We start from the raw sequence: 18,136 nt of genomic DNA on the forward strand, positions 1-18,136 counted from the left end.
GCAAAATCGCATTCAAGGTATCATCAAGTATGAATACACGCATAGGAAAAAATTCAAAGAGTAAACTCCCTTGATCATAATGATTATATGGCCCAGATCCAACATTCAACCATCTGCAACAATTTGATCCACAAGTAGGCTCAGGTATGGAAACCCTCACCTCTTCCCTGTGCATAAAATGACTAAAATGTGTTTTGATCGAGAGAGGTGTTTTAATAGGCTAGAGGTGGCCAGTGAACTTTTCCACCCTCGGCTAGTAAACTTAAGTTTGAGTTAAGTCACCCATGCAATGTGGAAATTTCAACTAGAAAAGAAGTGGTTTCCTCACAAAGTGGGGTGATAATCACGATGAGAAAGAAATGATTACTTTGAGTGGGGACAACAGTCCAAAAGTGGAAACTTGTGTTAATGCCATGTCACTAAAGTGCCCCAAGATTTTAACCCAAAGAGGATATTATGTACTGGGATTGACTTCATTTGCACCAACAATCATTCCAAAAATTGGTAGAGGAAGGACGAGTTATTGTATCAAACAACCTATGGTGCCACCGAGGAGTTTTGAAAATTGTCTGCAAGTGTTACAGGATAACTCTACAGGTAGTCTTGCAAGTGCTATAGGAGGGTTGAGAGGAGATACAGGAGGAATTGGGAGGTGAAAAAGGAGTCACAGTGGCTCGATATTGTCTCAAAACCTTCATGCATACACATAATTGTTTTGAAAAGAAGTAAGTGACACCCTCCTTCCTTGTTTCTACATCCATTTGCATGAGAAGTATGCTTGAAATTAAGAGTCTGTAATAGTCAATTGATCAGTAGGAGGTCTTTTTGAAAATTGTTATGGTTAAAAGAAGAGAAAAATAGTTATCAATTCGAGCACCCTTCTCCCTCATTACTACCAAGAAACTTAACATTGTTTCACCACTAAGATTGTTTGAAATTTTTTGAATTCCACACCTAAATAACACCAAGGAGGAATAGTAGAAGAAATGGGGGGAGGATTTAACAAAAGAGAACCCTCAGACACCAAGAGGATTCACCAACACCCTCCTGTAGTGGACATCTTCAGAAGACACCAATGGTTGGGTTTCTTTGAGTTGCTAAAGGGGTATGATGATGATCTTGCTCATGAATTTGCCATGGCATTACATTCTCAAGAGGAAGATAGTGCCACTATTGTTGTAAGAGGGTTGGCCATCTCTCTTAGTCTTGAAACCATAAGAAGAGTGACCACCTTACCTCTAGGAATTAGGTGGAGCAAAGAAGACAAGAAAGTGAGTGTCATAGCTAGGAAAAACTTCTTCCTTTCAAAAGAGAAGCTTGTAGAAGATAAGAATGGAGTAAGAAGAGAAATTTTACCTTACCCTTGGGATGAGGTAGCTTACCATATCCTCAAATATATTTCTTGTGAAGGGAGATTAAGTGTGGTTTATGCCTACCACTTTAGATTGTTCCATGAGCTGAGATTCAAGGCAGAATTGCCTCTCCCTCAAAGACTCAGTGTCCCCCATTTCCTACTACTGTGAATCATAGAGATGAGTCAGAAGGTGAGGGAAGGAAACCACCATCACTTAGCTCACCATGGCCTCATCAAGTTAATGGTAATGGATTCTTTGATCCACTTGAGGATCCTTGTCCTATGGAATAAATTTGTGGACATGGATAGAGAGACTTTCATAGAAACCCAAGCCATCACACCTGGGGAGATACCAGCCTCTAGAATTGGAGATAAAGAATGAAAAATAGAGGAATAAGAAGGAGCAAGAATATAGGAGGAAGAAATAGAAAGAACATAAAAGGAAGAAAGAGAAACAGAGGAAAAATTTGTAGTAGATACAAAGGAAGGAGAAGAGGGGGAGAAGTAAGTAGAAGAGAGAGTAAGCCCTGAGGACACTTCTACACCCCAAGGAGTAGAAGAACAACCACATCAAACAAGTCTATCTCCAAGGATATTGAATAGGAAATAGCTCCAACATTAACTACATTGGGCACTCCTGTCAAGCCCAAGAGGAAGTAATCAAGACAAGGTCCCATGTATTTTAGAACCAAGAAGAGCACTAGAATTAGACAAGGGAAACCACAAGCTCCTACAAAGTTACCTATCATTGTTGATGAATCAAAAAATCAAAAAGGAAGAAATAGGACCTAGTGAAGGAAAGATTGAGGAGATGACTCATCCTAAAATCAAAACCAAGGCACCTGTAGCATTTGTGGGTAGGCCCACCATTAGTTTAGTTACCTTTAAGAAGCCACGAACACGATTTTCCTTTGAGAAAGAAGAAAAAGAGAATCTGTAGGAATCTCAAGGTTTGCTACAAGAGAGACAAGGTTTGTTATAGGATGGGAAAAGTCTACTACAAGAAGAACATGGGAAGCTATATGAGCACAAAAAAGAGCTACAAAAGGAATCCACCACCTCATAGTTAGTTGGAAAATACCTACAAGAGCTCCAAGAGCCTGACCCACAACCTAGCTTGGGGTCCTAATACAAATTTATTGAAGGAGGAAGGATTATCCCTAAATCATATGCAATCCCACTCCTCTATGAGCTAGAGATAGAGAGAGGTAGAACCCACAAGTGGATGCAAATTTCCAAATCCAAGAATGTGGAATATGTGGGCTTCATGGAGGAGAAATTCATTGAAATGGATAAAGAATTAAGTGATTTAAGACTGTGGGAGTCTGTTATGAAGGATCAACTATAGGAAGAAAATACAAGGTTCAGAGAGAGGCTACAGGAGAAAGAAACACAACTTTCCACCATGGAAAGTCTCTCCATGGAAGCCCTACAATGCAGGTAACCATCAAAGTCTTATGCTCTCTTCCTCAAAGAACAATGGTTACAGTTCCAAATAAAAATTCTAGCGCAATATGTGTCTCTACCTTTATAGGACTACAGGAAGATTATTGAGTTTTGCAACCAAAATTATATGGAAGACAGGGTAAAGTTAGTTGAATTCTATATGCATAATCTCACTGTGACAAATATGAACTTTTGGGATCCCAATTCAAGATTGGGAGACATGCAGTTAATGGCTTTAGCATCTTGGTTGACTCATGAGGAGATAAGGGTTGAGGAGGTCAAAAAGGTAATGATAAAGGAGGAGAAGGAACCCTTGTATATCAAAGCAGAGTTATGAGCCTGAAAGTTGTCATCAACAATCACAACTTCATCTCTAATGATGCTACTTTAGCACCCAAATACATTGCTACCAGGAGCAATCCATTCTGCACTTTGAAGGCACCTTTAGAATGTTGGGAACATGTAGTCTGTAAGCTTTCCAAAGAATATGGAATGCCTTATCCCACAGTCTACAAGTCAGAGAATATCACTCTCCTGAAAGGCTAAGGAATGCCTTGGAGAGAACACCATTGTACAAGAGAATCATGTAGAGGATGAAAATCAGGTGGATAGGACTCAAACTCAATCCACCCTTACTGCTAGGCTTACAAGAATGAAGAGATGAAACATAAGAGTAGAGGGAGTGGACTGGGATAGAAATAAATGTAGGATTTTACCCAGAAGAGGGCACACCATCTAAGGAGCCTTGAGATGACGGATAAACCATGAGGGCCATGAAAGAGCTTCACATGGATGACTAAGTTGTTCAAAGGATAAGAAACACCTTCAGTAGGGGGGTGATGATGAGTCCCATCAATAGGTATATTTTGAAGATCACCATACCATACTCTAGCCTTAAAACTATCCTTCTCTCACATTACTTCACATTTTTTGTTATATTATGCTTAGTAAGAGGAGTAAAAGTTGTTTTTCATACTGTGTCGCTTAATGTGGTTTAATTGCAGGAAAACGAAGCATTTTTTAGGAAATTACTATGTAAGGGCTTGATGGAGACAACCAGGAGAGAATCTAAGGGATTCTTTCACCTCCTTAACTCCCTATCTCAACTTGGGATCACAACATCCTCTCTCACTAGTTTGAATTCATTGGTAGTCGAGTGACTCCTAGTCCAAGTGAAGCTCAAGAGGGACAAGATCCACCATTTCTGAGATTAAGAGGGAATCACTCTTATTTTCATTGGAGCTTATATCAACTTCCCTTTTATATAAATAAAAAATAAGAAAAGCTCATTAGGATTTGAATTTTTTATTCAGCTAGGTGTAGCTATTGAGCTTGAAGCTTGACATTGTCATTTTGAACTTTTATGTGATATATGAGACCTTTACTTTCTGATAATGAGAAGTTGGATATTAAGTTGCATATGAGTTAGTTTCAGAGGGCTGAGACCCTTGGGTTTGGGCCCAACCCAGAGGCTTTGGTCCCTCTTTTGTACTTGTGTTTTGTTCTTGATTCCAATTAGTTCATAGTTTCTTTCATTTCAGTAGAGATTAAGCTATAAAAACCTATGGTTGCAAGCTTCTACATCACCTCTCTTGTGGGAGAATGAGTGGAAGGATTCACAACCTCAGTCCAAAAATATTGTGTTTATGATTTCTTGGAAATAGATGAATGTTAGTTGTTCTACTTTACATTTGCTTTCTATAGCTTAGAAGTCATTTTAGTGATTATATTAGTGTTATGGCATAAGATAGATGTTATTTAAATTCAACTCATCTTTTCCATCATAGGTTATATCATTTTGTTAATGATCAATGGATGTATGCATGTGATTGATTGTAGGGTTGTGTTGATCTGCAGGGAAGGGCACCTTTTCCACTTCCATATTAGACTCCTCCATATTCTCTTTCCACCTTCAATTTTGTCCCAAAACTTTGTTTCCATAAGTCATTTTTCCTAGTAAACTTAGGACACCATGAGCATTCATCCTAGTGAAAGACAAACCTATGAGAGGTCCTGAGCTTGGATAGGGGGCTCAAACCAACCTCCCTTCATTTTCTTCAACCTCCATCCACCTCTCCATACCCTCAAGACATCATTTTCACCCTCAAAAGCCTCTCAGAACTCGTCCTGTATAATTACAGGCCCTCCTATGGCAATATAGGACCTCTTGTAGCAACCACCTGTAGCACCACTTTATTCACCAGTTTTGATCCCCACTTCAACTTTAGCTCAGTTAAGATGAATAATGACCCCTAGTTGTGATTTGATGATCAGGGGAAGCTCCTAGGCTACTCCAACTCCTTTTCCTCACTGGAAACAAAGTAGAATTATTTTTTTCATCACAAGTATGTTGCAAGTAGGCTTATAATTTTCAAGCAAGTGTGAACTAGGTAGATGATACATACAATTATGAATAGCAGTTTGATGAATTATGAAAGATAAAGTAGATTCCTTTCTGCAAGTAGATTTAGTAGTTTGATGAATTTTGCAAGATAAAATAGCTTTCTTTCTGCAAGTAGATTATCCCTTGTCCTTTCATGAATTGATTAATTAGCATCTACAAGTTGAGAAAATGGAATTTCCACTTTCATAGCTAAAATTAATTTTAAAGTTCACTTTCATCAGCAGTCTTTCATTATAGTTTAGTAGGAGAAATAATCTATGAGAACTTTGACCAAATTTCATGACTGAGGGTGGCATTAGTGGACTCCAATATGTTGTGCATATAGCATTGTCACGTCTACGTTTGTATAGAGCCCAAGTTGATAATTTGAGTTGAGGATCCCTTGGGAGTTGAAACATTCTTTGTGCGATACTAGGGCTCACCAATATGTGACCAGGTATACTCCAAGACTATGATGATGGTGAGCACATTATTGGTTTCCATGTGTTTTCTTTGGTCTACAACATTGTTGTTGTTGCGGAATTCATAAAATTGGCAGTTGCCTCGTTTGAGGTGCTTCTAGATCATCATAACAAGGTTGTTTCACATATGTGCATGCCATCAAATCTTTCAGAGTTGAACTAAACAATCATCAACACCATAATCAAATTGGCTTACGCTTTGGCACACCAATGGTTTGGAATTTATATCACAGGTGAGACAACTAATGATGGGTGGTTATTGGATGGTCTTGTTGGCTTTCTAAATGATTTCTTTGTAAAGAATTTTCTTGGAAATAATGAGTCTTGGCACCGCCACTACAAGGAAACTGAGGCAATTTCCAAGTTGATATTGATGGGGCAACTGCTCTTAGTTTATTTGGAGCTGTAGTTGAATTATATGGGGCACAAGCAATTGGTGTGTTAGGAAAAATTTTGTCATGGAAGGTCATTCCAATTATTTAGATGTGAGAGAAACAAATTGGTCCTGAGTTTGTTTTTCGTAGTGTCTTATAGAGAAGTGTGCATGAAGGAGAGAAATTCATTCATGCATTTATAACTTTGAGTACAAAACAATGTTTACATCTTGCAAACATAATTGGCAACTTTGAGAGGCCATTTATGAAGGAATTATTTCCTCACTAGGTGGAGTCTTATGGTTGGCCATTTTTGAGGATGGAATTATCCTACAACATGTGATGTAATATGATTGAGTTAGTTGTTGTTAGAGGATTTACTTCTAATATGAGTTCAAAGTCAGCAGCTACTAGAGGCACCATTAGCTGTGAATTTCAAGCGCGCACTAAATTCTCATTTTAGCAAGTGTTCTTGATGAGGTCGCATGCGACTAGTAGAGCTTAGTCGCAGGTTACGATTTCAATATCCAACTAAAATGTGACTTATATTACAGAGAATATCTGTGACCAACAGGGGACATTGTGTCTCTTAAGTCACATACCACAGTTGCATATTCCAAAATCTTGCCCCAGAAAATGTGATTCCCCCTTGCAAACTAGAACTGCGATCTCTTTTCTTTGGGCACACATGAAAAAATTAGTGCACAATTAGAATCTATGACTTCCCTTATTCACTAGATGTTTCACCTACCCCTCTCCTCATGTTGAAGGCTCAAAATTATCTGCCTACAAAACTATAAGGGAGACCATCCAGTATGGACCCTAGAATAGCTCCTTTTCCATTGAAACAATGTTTCTGACTGGTTAAACTAGGTCTAGTTACCTTCTCTCTATCTCCAATGGCTTAAAACATGACTTTCATCTACCAATAGAGAAGAGACATCAGATCAGCCCTCTTGTTGATCAGGCAAGAAAGTGATCCTTAAGCTGATCTGGGGCTCAGCCAAGCCACAAATAATTTTTGCTTCTTTGATAAGAGTACTTCTAGGAATGTAGAATTAAATTGAAATGCAAAATTATCCTAAAATTAAAGCAAAAGGAAAAGTATCCTAATCCTATCTCAATTACGCAAATATAGATCTAACCCAACCAAGAGCATAATATTTAAATGATTGTGATTTAAATATGTCTGGCTTATAATGAATATCAAGCTAACGAAGTAGTTCAATTAACTAATGTTATGAATACCAAAACATATTTTGTTCAGAGACCTCTTAACTGAGATAATCAATCAACAACATTTAGGAAGTAGTTCACAAAATGATGATGATTATCAAATCAGTAACTTGAATGATTAAACAATAATATAAGGAAATAGTTCACAGAATATTATTGTTTGTTAAATCAAAATTAAAAGATAGATTTATGAGAAAATAGTTACTCAGAAATCAGAATTCAACCCATAAGAGAAGAGATAAATAATAACATATTATTGAGGCAAATTACTCACATTGACAATAGTGCACAAATATGAATAAAATGACACATTTATGCCATCATAAAATGAAACAGTATTTAAAACAATAGTATTATAAATACCAATTTATTGAATTTGTTTCTCTGGCTCTGGTCTCCAATAGTCCTTTACAATGCTTTGAACTTTTGTTGTTAAAACAAGAGTTGCAATAGTGCAAGCTCTACCCATCATACATAATTCAGAATGCAAAAGAAAAATCCTCAATAATCCCCTAGATCTGATATTTCTCTCCTCTCACCTACAACTCTAAATCCTCATTACAATAGTGCTTTTAAGAATTCTAGAATTGCAGAGAAGAGAAGCCCCTAATACATTCTACAATCTACTATTTATAATTTTACAAAAAGAATTCTCAATAGGAAAGTTGTTGAAGAGTAGTTCTGCTCAATCAATTTTCATTGGCCCAAAATCCTATTCTTCTATTGTTGGAGCATTCTCATTGATTGAAATTTTATTCTCCTCATCTCTTCAACTGTTTCCCTACAAAAAATCAATCAAAATTTAATTAAATTGCAAATTAAAATCAAAATACTAAATTTGGAATATAAAACATATCCAATCAAAATTTAATTACATAGTTAAATAATAAAAAATGAGCTTTCTATTGATTCTTTTGAAGATCTAACTGTTCATGGACAACATAGATGACAAGATCTGCACTCAGTAGAAGTTGTGGGCAAATGAAAATGCATAAAATTAAACTCAGAAAATTAGTTTTGTTTAAAAATTCGGAGCTTGATCTTCTGCTGAATTTTAGACCCATTAAATGATAAAATATGGTTATGAAACTACTTCATAAATATTCTTCATGATTTTATATATCCAACGAGCTGTCATGGGCCTCTTTTGGCCAAGTAAAACTCAACTTATGAGCTTCTAAAGTTGAGGAGTCAAAACTGCCAGAATTGTGAAAAATCTGTTGCCTACGCTAAAAATGGAATTTTTTAATTGAAATCTAATCCTAAATTAAATTACAACTATTTATTAATTAATTCTAATTTAATTGTAACTATTTCATTAAAATTAATTAATTACAAATTAATTATCACATAATTAAAATATTTTTTAATTAAAAATTAAAACTAATTAAAAATAATTATATTATTTTTCCCCTTGGAAAAATCGTAATTTTCATTAATAAAGGAAAATTACATGTTGTAGATGTGATACACATATGCAGTATGTGAGGCTGACAACCTATCTAGTAAGAAAAAAGAGACAAAAATAGCATAGTGCACTCCATGCAGGGAGGCACTGCCTTCAGTAATGTTCATGATAAAGTGAAACAAAATTCTCTACGCAGAGAGTATGTATGTCTGTCATATTATATACATCAGATAATTTATGAAAAACTATTAACATATGCAAAAAAACAGGCTCCTGTTGAGCCAGTTAAACTGTAAAATCCATGAATGGATGGTGGTAATATTGATAGTGGGCACCATCCCTCTGCTCCTGGATCAGCCATGTGCCATGAGGCCGGATCGCTGCTTCCTTGGATAACAGGTCGGCAGATGAGTTGTGTTCCCTGTAGATATGATGACAAACAAAGAAGTCAAAATGTGTGATGAGTCTGTGGGCCTCGTCCAAAATGGGTCTCAAAGTGTAAGCAGAACAGTTTGTAGATTTGTTAATCTAGTTGCATACAATTTTTGAGTCCCCGAAAATTTGTAGATTCCTGCATTGTTTTTCCAAAGAAAATTGTATGAGATATTTAACAGTAATCAGTTCTGCAAAATTGTTTGTGCCCCTGCCCAAGCCCATTTGGATTTGGAAGTGATGGGATTCTGAAAGATATAGAATGACACCACCCCCACACCCATCTTCTTGTGCTGAACCGTCAAAATATGCCCAGGGATGAGAGTGATTGATGTTTTCAGGGACAATGTGCCTAGGGGGAGGATTATCATCGTCTTCAGGAATGGTGTGGTAGTCTGCCAGAAGGTGGGCAGTGATGGAGGGCCAATGAGGAGCGGTGTCCTGAAAAATGCATCGGTTACGGGCAATCCAGATTGCCCAACAAATGAGGAGAGGAAGGTTTCTAGCCTTGGTCAGGGTTGCGAAGGTCCACCATGTGGTCCAAGCTTCCATAACTGTCAAGCCTTGCCATGTGCACTGGGTGGGGATGGTCAAGAGAACAGAGTTCCAGAGGTCCTTTGTGACTGGGCAGGTGAGGAAGAGATGGTTTGTATATTCGAAACTATTCTTACATAAGCAGCACCAAAAAGGTCCATGTTGAGCTCTTTTGATAAGATTGTCACCTGTGGGAGCCTTTTTTATATAATTGACCACATGAATAGTCTAGTTCTGGGAGGCGCTTTTAGTTTCCACATGTTTTTCCACCAATGTTCGATAGCCTGTGGTCTATGAACATTTGCTAAATAGAGATATCCCTCCTTAGGGGAGTAAATCCCATTTTTAGCATGCGCCCAGATAATCTCATCCTCCCCTTCTACAATTCTGATGTGTGATTCTATTAATGCTGATATATAGTCCGCCCAATATTGATGCCAGTGCTGTGGGATGTGCAGGCTGCAAGTAATTTTCCAGGCCTGATAAAATATGGTGGAACGTTCCATGTCTGCAATGTGGCTAATATGTGTGATACCTGAGTTGGCAAGATGGAGCTTGAGCTCTTCAGGCAGCCTGTGGGTGTTACCACACCCGATCCAAGGGTCTAAACCGATGCACACTGATGTGCCCACTTGGATTCTCCAAGTGAGTCCTCCTCTGATGATAGACATAGAATTTAACACAGCTTTCCAGATGACAGAAATCCCTGTTTTGTTCCAGTTTGGTTGTCTGAGCCAATCCATCAGGTTTAGGGGGGCTATGTATTTAGAAAAAGCCACCTTAGTCCAGAGGCTGTTTGATGTGATCAATTTCCAGCCCAACTTGGCCGCCAGTGTAGAGGAGAAGTCTTCCAGCTTTTTAATACCCCAACCTCCCCATTTCTTTGGGAGAGTAAGCGACTCCCAATTGGCCCAGGCAAATATTCTCCCTGGTTGTTTGCCTTTCCAGAGGAACCTACAACAGAGGTTTTGTATTCTGGAGAGGATTCCTCTAGGTATCCATGCCAGTGACATCCAATATACCAGGGTGGCTTCAAGAACAACTTTGATGAGTACAAGTCTTCCTGCTCTGGAGAGGTACTTATGATACCAGATGTTGAGCCTTCTTTCCATCTTGGAGATTAACCATGTCCAATCTGCTATCTTGTAGCCATGGGGCTTCAGCCTGTACCCAAGGTATCTAAGGCCATCCTCCATCTACAGAAGGGTGAAAGGGAATATGTGGAGTGCTTTTGTGGGGAAAAATGCCTATGCAGGACGATCCTATCCACCTAAGGTGTGACAGTGCCTTAGCAACAAACAGAAACAGCTATTCTAGTATTCTTCCTTTATGAATTAAGAATGAAGAGAGATGGATGGACTAACCGATGTCTTCCGTTTGTCCCTCGATCCGGTTTCTCTTCTCTTTGAGAGTTCCCAGCTACTTGCCTTCTCGCTCGCCCAGCTTCAACAGGTCCCTGCAAGATCACAAGAAGAGAACTCTACACAAAGACATAGATTCATATTCATAACTAGTTCAGGATTAGAAATAAACTAAACATACTAATGCAATCATACATCGAAGATACATCAGTATATAGGAGAAACCAAGATAGCTTTATTGATGAATAACAAGGTTCAGGAAGAGATACAACTAAGAAGGCTCCAATCCAGCATCTCCTTCCCAGCAAATGGAATTCCTATCTTCCCCTCCCTTCAAAGCATTAAGCACCCAATGATTCCAATCTCAAACCAACAGCAATTCTTTGCAATAACAAAATTCCAGCCTCCAGATCTCATGGAAGAGAGATCCATATATAGATGTTTGGAGAGAGGATGAGTCAGCTTGAGACCTGACTAGTGTCCTCTCCCTCTGTTAGTTCTTGTTTCCACTTGGAGGTTCTTGCTTCCACTTGGAGTTTGAGAACCTCTTACTCATCATTAGTCGAATTCACTGAGGCAAGTGTCATTGAGGAAGATTCTGGAAGCTTCCAGGGTCTTGACACCTTGTTGAATGAACCTTCCATTTGTCAATTCCCGCTCAGCGCACCCTGGTAGTGCTTCTACCTGCGTTGCAGTGCAGGTAGCCAATTCAGACTTTGCATTTCAGCGCAGACAGCTAGTGGAGCTCTTGAATTGATCCTGAATTGACTTGTTTTTGAGCAGTTTCTGGTGGAGAACTTCTGTGAATTGCTGTGGTTTGTTAGCCTTGTTCCTCTAGGGGTAGGAACAACATGTTTAGGGACTTTGGATCCCTTAGATTATGGAAATTTCATGCTCAATGCTGTAAGGCACAAAAATGTCTATAACAAATGCATACTGAGTCTCATGAGGGGAACATCCAGTGGCTGTAATGGTGGATTTAGTATTATTGATGACCATACCTGTAGCAGTTTGAAATAGGGTGATGGTGTTCTGTAAGATAGTCAGATCCCCAATACCACCATTGAGGAAGATCAAAACATCATCCATGAAGAGTAAGTGAGTCAGAATGCATCTGTCAGTGATCCTGATTCCCTTAAGTCGTCCCCTGCTATGCTCTTCTTTAATAAGTCTGTTGAGCCCCTCCATGATAAGTAAAAATAATAATGGGGACAGAGGACACCCTTGCCTGAGACCTCTTTCAGAGTGGAAGAAAGGTGAAGCCGCTCCATTGACAAGGACACTAAAGGATATATTTGTTATACAGCACATGATCCATTTTATAAACTCATAAGGGAAGCCTAGATGAGTTAGAAGCATTCTGAGGTATAACCAACTTACCCGATCAAAGGCTTTTGAGAGATCTACCTTTAAGATCATACCTTTCATCTTCTTCGTCTGAATAGAGTGCATCACTTCTTGTGCAGTACCAACCGCTTCATGTATCTATCTATCTTGGAGAAAGGAAAATTGTTCAGAAGATATGTGGGTGGATAGGATGGGTCGGAGGCGATTGGCAATGATTTTGGTGATGATTTTGTAGATACAGTTGCACAGGGAGATGGGACAGAAGTCATCAAAGGAGGTGGGAATGTCTGATTTGGGGATGAGGGCGATGAAAGTGGAATTGAAGGCCTCATACATTCTTCCAGAGATCCGACAATCTTTAATGACCTTAAGTAGATCTTCTCCAAGGATGTCGAAAAAAGTTGTGTAGAACTCCACCGACCAACCATCTAGTCCTAGGCTCTTGTCGCACTTGAACCATTTTAGGGTAGCCTCAAGTTCCCCCATTGTGACCTCCCTATTCAACTCCATGGCAGCCTCCTGATCCACAAATCGAGGAAATAGTTGTGCCACTCAAATGACTTCTGCTAGAGTGACATTGGGAGGTGCCTTGTAGATCTGCTTGAAGTGGGATGTGGCCAGGGAAGCTAATTGTTGGAAGGTGTTCACAGTATTCCCCTGCTCATTTGTTAGTTTCCAAATGGAGTTGATAGCTTTTCGACCATTTGCATGTTTGTGAAAAAATTTGTATTGTCATCTCCTTCCAGCAACCATATTGCTCTGCTTCTCAGCCTCCAGGTTTCTTCCCGATCCTTTAGAATTTTACCTCTCTTAGATATTAAGGTAGTGAGCTTTTCCTTCTGTTCATTTGTGGTGAAGACCCCCCCTTGTTCATTTTCCAAGGCCGCAATCTCTGTTTCAATGTCCCTTAGGGTTTGATCATCCTGTTCTCTCTTGTTGTGAGCCCAGATTTTAGATAGTCTCTTCAACTCTTTAAGGTTATGTGCAAAACCTTCAGCTATATTCCCACCAGTAGCAGGAGGGTGGGTCTTCCAGAATTCAGTTACCAATCGAGTATAGGCTGCATCCTTCAACCAAGTGGAGTTGAATTTGAAAGGGGCTTTTGGTTTGTTCAGTCCTCCTCTTATTTCAAGGTATATCGGCAGATGGTCTGATATACCTCCTGACCCAACCCACTGTTTGTAGTTATAGCCCATACCCAGCAATCGCTCCTTGATGAGAAAGCGATCAAGTCTTCTAGTGAGGCTGTCTTCTCCAATCCTTTTGTTCCTCCAAGTAGGTTGTATTTTTGCAGATGGGATATCAATAAGACTGTGATTCTCCAGGATATTCTCAAAGTAAGCAGATAGGGGGTCAATCTGGGCATGATGTCCCCATGATTCTGAGAAGCCAATAGAGACGTTTAGGTCCCCTCCAAGGATAATGTTGTCCTTTTGCAGAAGATTGGAGTTCAATAATTGTTCCCAGAATTCTCCACGGTGTTGACATGGCCCATATACATTGATAAGTCTGATGTCGGTGCCCAGTTCAGATGAGAAAATGTCAGCCCCGATGTGTCCAATGCCTCCCCATATGTTACAAATTCTGATAGTTCGAGAGTTGAAACCCATAGCAATGCCTCCCGAGTGGCCATTGACATTGAGGGCTTGAAAAGACCAACTAGGAAGCATGGATTCTAGCAAGTGAGAGATAAATTCAGCAAGACCCAGGGTTTCTTGTAGGAATATGACATCTACAAGTTCAGTCTTAAGAAGTCTATGAAGAGCTAGTTTTTTCTCAAGGCTAGCTAACCCTCGACAGTTAAAAGATAGCAGCTTCATAGGGGAGATGTACCCAGGGTGTTCTGTGCTCTAAGAACCCGATCAATAGCAAGTTGTCACCCCGAGGCAATCTCCTCCCCTGCCTGCATCTTGCCTTTGGATAGGGAGGAAGGTCTGCCTCTTGGTGGCTTCGGGGGGATGGGGGGAGATACTAGACCAATGCCTATGGAGTCAGGAGGTAGTGATTGGGATAGGGATCAGAGAGAGTATCTGTGGGATAGAGACCCTTGATCAGAATCAGAGGATTTAGATGGGGTCGTCTCCGGGAAAGATGGGGGAGTGCAAGAGAAAATGGGAGGGGGGGTGCAGAGAGCATGCCAATGTAATGGGGGGCGGGGGTATGAAAGCAGAGACCTGATGATTCACCGAAGATAAAGCTATGTTATCAGATGAAATAGAGAGATGAACAGAGCAGGGGTTAGAAGTGGACATACCCGAAGATAGCATAGCCTCCGCAACCACCCTTGCCCTGGTCAGAGGAGGAGAGGGAGGCTGATATGGTGCTTTTCCATGCTTCTTCGAAGGCTCCTTGGCTGGTGTTTCTACTGCTACTTCAGGGGTGGAGTGTTCCATTGCTGCTTTAGAAGGGGTGTGGTTCTCAAGTGCCTGAGTATCCTTTGTAGGGATTGTCCTTCCCTTTTCGGCTGCTCTTGTTTTTCCATTCAATGGGTAGTCCCTGAATAAGTGACCCACCTTATGGCATCTCCTACATCTAAAAGGGACCCCCTCATAATCAAGGATCTGTGTCTGAGTGAAATTTCTCCATCGCAATGTGATGTGTTCCTGCAACCCTTCCCTGATATCTAGATGGACCAAAATCCTCGCATATGCCATGATGCCTGTGGAGAGGTATGATTTATCATACTCCAGATAGGTACCCAGAGAGTTCCCAATGTGCCTGAAAATTTCCTCAAACCAAAAATGTAATGGCAGACCTGGGAGACGAATCGTTAGTGGCCCAACTCCTAATTTCTCCCTCTTATGGTCAAAGAGAGGGTTCCGTCGCCTAAGAATCACAAGGGCCTATTCAACGTGCCAGAAGGATGATAAGACCCAATTTGTATGCTCAGCTCTGATGAATCGCAGTGCAAACCATCCACAGACAAAGGTTTGTATGAAGGGTAGCTCAGCCAAATGTTGCCCCCACACTTCTGTTGTCCATTGCTTTAGCCGTGCCACAGTGTAGCTTCTCCCCCGAACCCTACCAACCAAGACTCGATCGACAGTATCCATGGTTTCGCCCCACTGTATATCTTCTCCCAGGTTGATAATTATGTCTTGTGCCCTATATTTGACACACTTCTGCCTTTTTCCCAACTTGTGGCCCGCGTCGGTGGCGTCCTCCTGTGATCCGCTAAGATGAGGGCTTGGTTGAGGGTTTAAAGGGTTCAGACTAGGCCCAGAGGGGAAAGCATCTGAGAGAGGAGGTATGTCCGTAAAACTACCGGAGAGGGGAGATGATAATGGTACCGAGAGAGGGGTACCCTGAGCAAAGACCGAGGGTTCACCAAGGGGAGATGATGAAGGGAAATGGGATCTGGCAGATGGAGGGAAAGGTGGGCAGCTCGAAGAGCAAGCGACGAGGTCCGGCCCTATGCAACAGGCCACAAATTGTAGAGAGGACAACGACAGGGGATGGGATGCGGAGACTAGCGAAGAGAGAGGGATCGTGGGTAGGGTTACAACCGAACATGAGGGCCCCGAGATTGAGGTTAAGGGAGCGATAACCTCTGACAATTCACTGCTAAAGGGGAGGAGTCCTTCCATGTTTAGGTGGGGGGATGTCCAGATGGATACATCCTTAAGAGGGTCTTCAGAAAAATCAACTATGTCCAAATCCATAACTGATCTGGGTGTTACGCACTAGCTGCCACCGTAAATGTAATAACCATCGTTGTAGGTGTGACCGACTACAGAAAGGGTAAAATGGTGAGGAGCACGATGGGGTCACAGGAGTAAAGCTCAAAGCCATGAATGAGAAATGGGATATGTGAAGAACGACATTAGGGAGGTGTCGGAGATGGTCGAAAGTTAAAGGAGGGTGCAGCAAAAATTTACTGCAGTCAAACCCTAGCCTATGTGAGGCACTATTTGTGGAGGGTTTCAGAGCTCCATCACCCTACAAAAATAAAATAATTATATTATATTAATATTATAATTAAATTATATTAAAATTATAATATTACATTATAATTAAAATATAATTAAATTATATTATTAATATATATATATATATATATATATATTTATATTTATATTTCATACCATATAAATCAAAACTTCAAACAAATACCATAATACGTGACATGGGAGTTAATGGAGGATGTTGAGATGGAGTAAGGTGGAGTAAGGTGGAGTGATAAGGAGGTGAGGTGGAGTATGATGGAGGTGTTGGCTTAGTGGGGCCTGACCCAAGTTCAGAAGTGATTTAGCCAAGCAAATCTCGATACTACTGGCCCTTTCGACAACAGTCCGCGGAGCGTGGACTGAGGTCTCACCCGAAGTAGTATGGGAGGGTGATAGAACTAGGTTTCTGTACCCTTGGGATGTCTGATATGTGGTGATTGATACATGGTCCAACCTTCACACTTACTGCAGTACGTGCACCTATGGGTACCCCGCGCCCTGTGATACTGACTTCGCGTTGTTCTAGCCATAGTGCGACCCGTGTTATTTACCCAAGTCTTCCTTAATTAGTCTCCATTAGCCTATTACTTAGATTAAATTCACATATAAGCATTCATACACGTATTTATCAATTGCGCACAGTAAATAACAGAGTAAAACTAATGCATAACATCAACATACAAATTCAAGAATAGATGCACAGAATAAACTTCTCTTTATTAGCTTTCAAATCCAAGTACAGACCCGACTCTGACCTGCACACTCAACTGCAGGGGTCTGTGCACTCAACTGTGGACTCTACTAGGCCTTTGCGCACTCAGCTGCAAAGCCTCTTCCTACTACTACAACCCATTACACTTCAAATTTCACTCTATGCCCTTACCATGCCTTCTCATGTCTATTTTTCTATGCTCTCCTAAGTTATCTTTACACTTAGAGTCTCTCTCTATTTATACAGTCCCATGGTCTATGGACCATGGGTAGGCCAACACATCTTTTCATTAAATTACGATATTTTAGGGTGGACAACCCTATGACTCGATTGTACACTTCACGCTCTGCGCCCGTACTTCACAGAGTTCTACACCATCTTTGACCAAAACTTGGGCTTTAAGCCCCAAAACCTGCTGCAGGGGATCCCATGCCCAACAAGCCCCCAACACAATCATCGTGACTCGTCCCGAGTCACTTTGCTGGTGCGGTGATCCTTGCATAGAGCCCCTCCAACTGTGCCTGTGCTGCGCGAAGGTCCGTAGCGCACTGTTTTGTTGTCTACTAGATCTACTCTACTCTTTCTACCGAATGCTCGCTGTCAGGGTCAGATCCCTGTCTTAAGGCATGCATCACCTTCATTTGTGTGAGTTTTCCTTTGATATCGGTAGTGATGAGGAAGGTCTCATCAATCCATGGCTGGACGCACACTTTAAGTACTGCCTCTTTCTGTCGTGCGGCATCCACTTGTTCCTTTAACACCTTCGCTTGTTGTAGCTTCGCCAACCGCTGGGTTAGGAAAACTATCTGCGTCGTTTCATGCACACTGTCATATTGCACTTGGAGCTCCCATGCTTCTGTTTCCAGGCATTGTATGGTGGGGTCCTCCTGTAAGGAAGTGAGGACTACGAGGGATTCTTCCAACATCATAGTACAATCCTGCACTGCCTGTCCTATTTCCTCCAGCCCCTTTTGGATAGCACCAGTGCACTGTTCCCTAACTTTCAGGGGCGTGGATGACTGCGCCTTTAATCACAGTTCAGCAATCTAAAGGTTGAGGTCTAGCTGTATCCTCGTTGCTTCCTCCTTTGCCTCACAGAATCCACTAGCCAATCTGTGAA

General features: G+C 40.7%; 1 protein-coding gene across 1 annotated transcript; it reads right to left on the bottom strand.

Moving 5' to 3' along the window:
* Positions 1–13,025: 13,025 nt before the first annotated feature.
* Positions 13,026–14,177, bottom strand: LOC149256535 (uncharacterized). Its single transcript, XM_089455396.1, has one exon. The coding sequence runs from the start codon at positions 14,175–14,177 to the stop codon at positions 13,026–13,028; it is 1,152 nt and encodes a 383-aa protein (XP_089311522.1).
* Positions 14,178–18,136: the final 3,959 nt, after the last annotated feature.

The sequence above is a fragment of the Pinus tabuliformis genome, chromosome 7 (assembly GCF_031772625.1).
Source record: "Pinus tabuliformis cultivar Carrire ecotype Pingquan chromosome 7, CPIR1, whole genome shotgun sequence".
Classification (NCBI taxonomy): Eukaryota; Viridiplantae; Streptophyta; class Pinopsida; order Pinales; family Pinaceae; genus Pinus; species Pinus tabuliformis.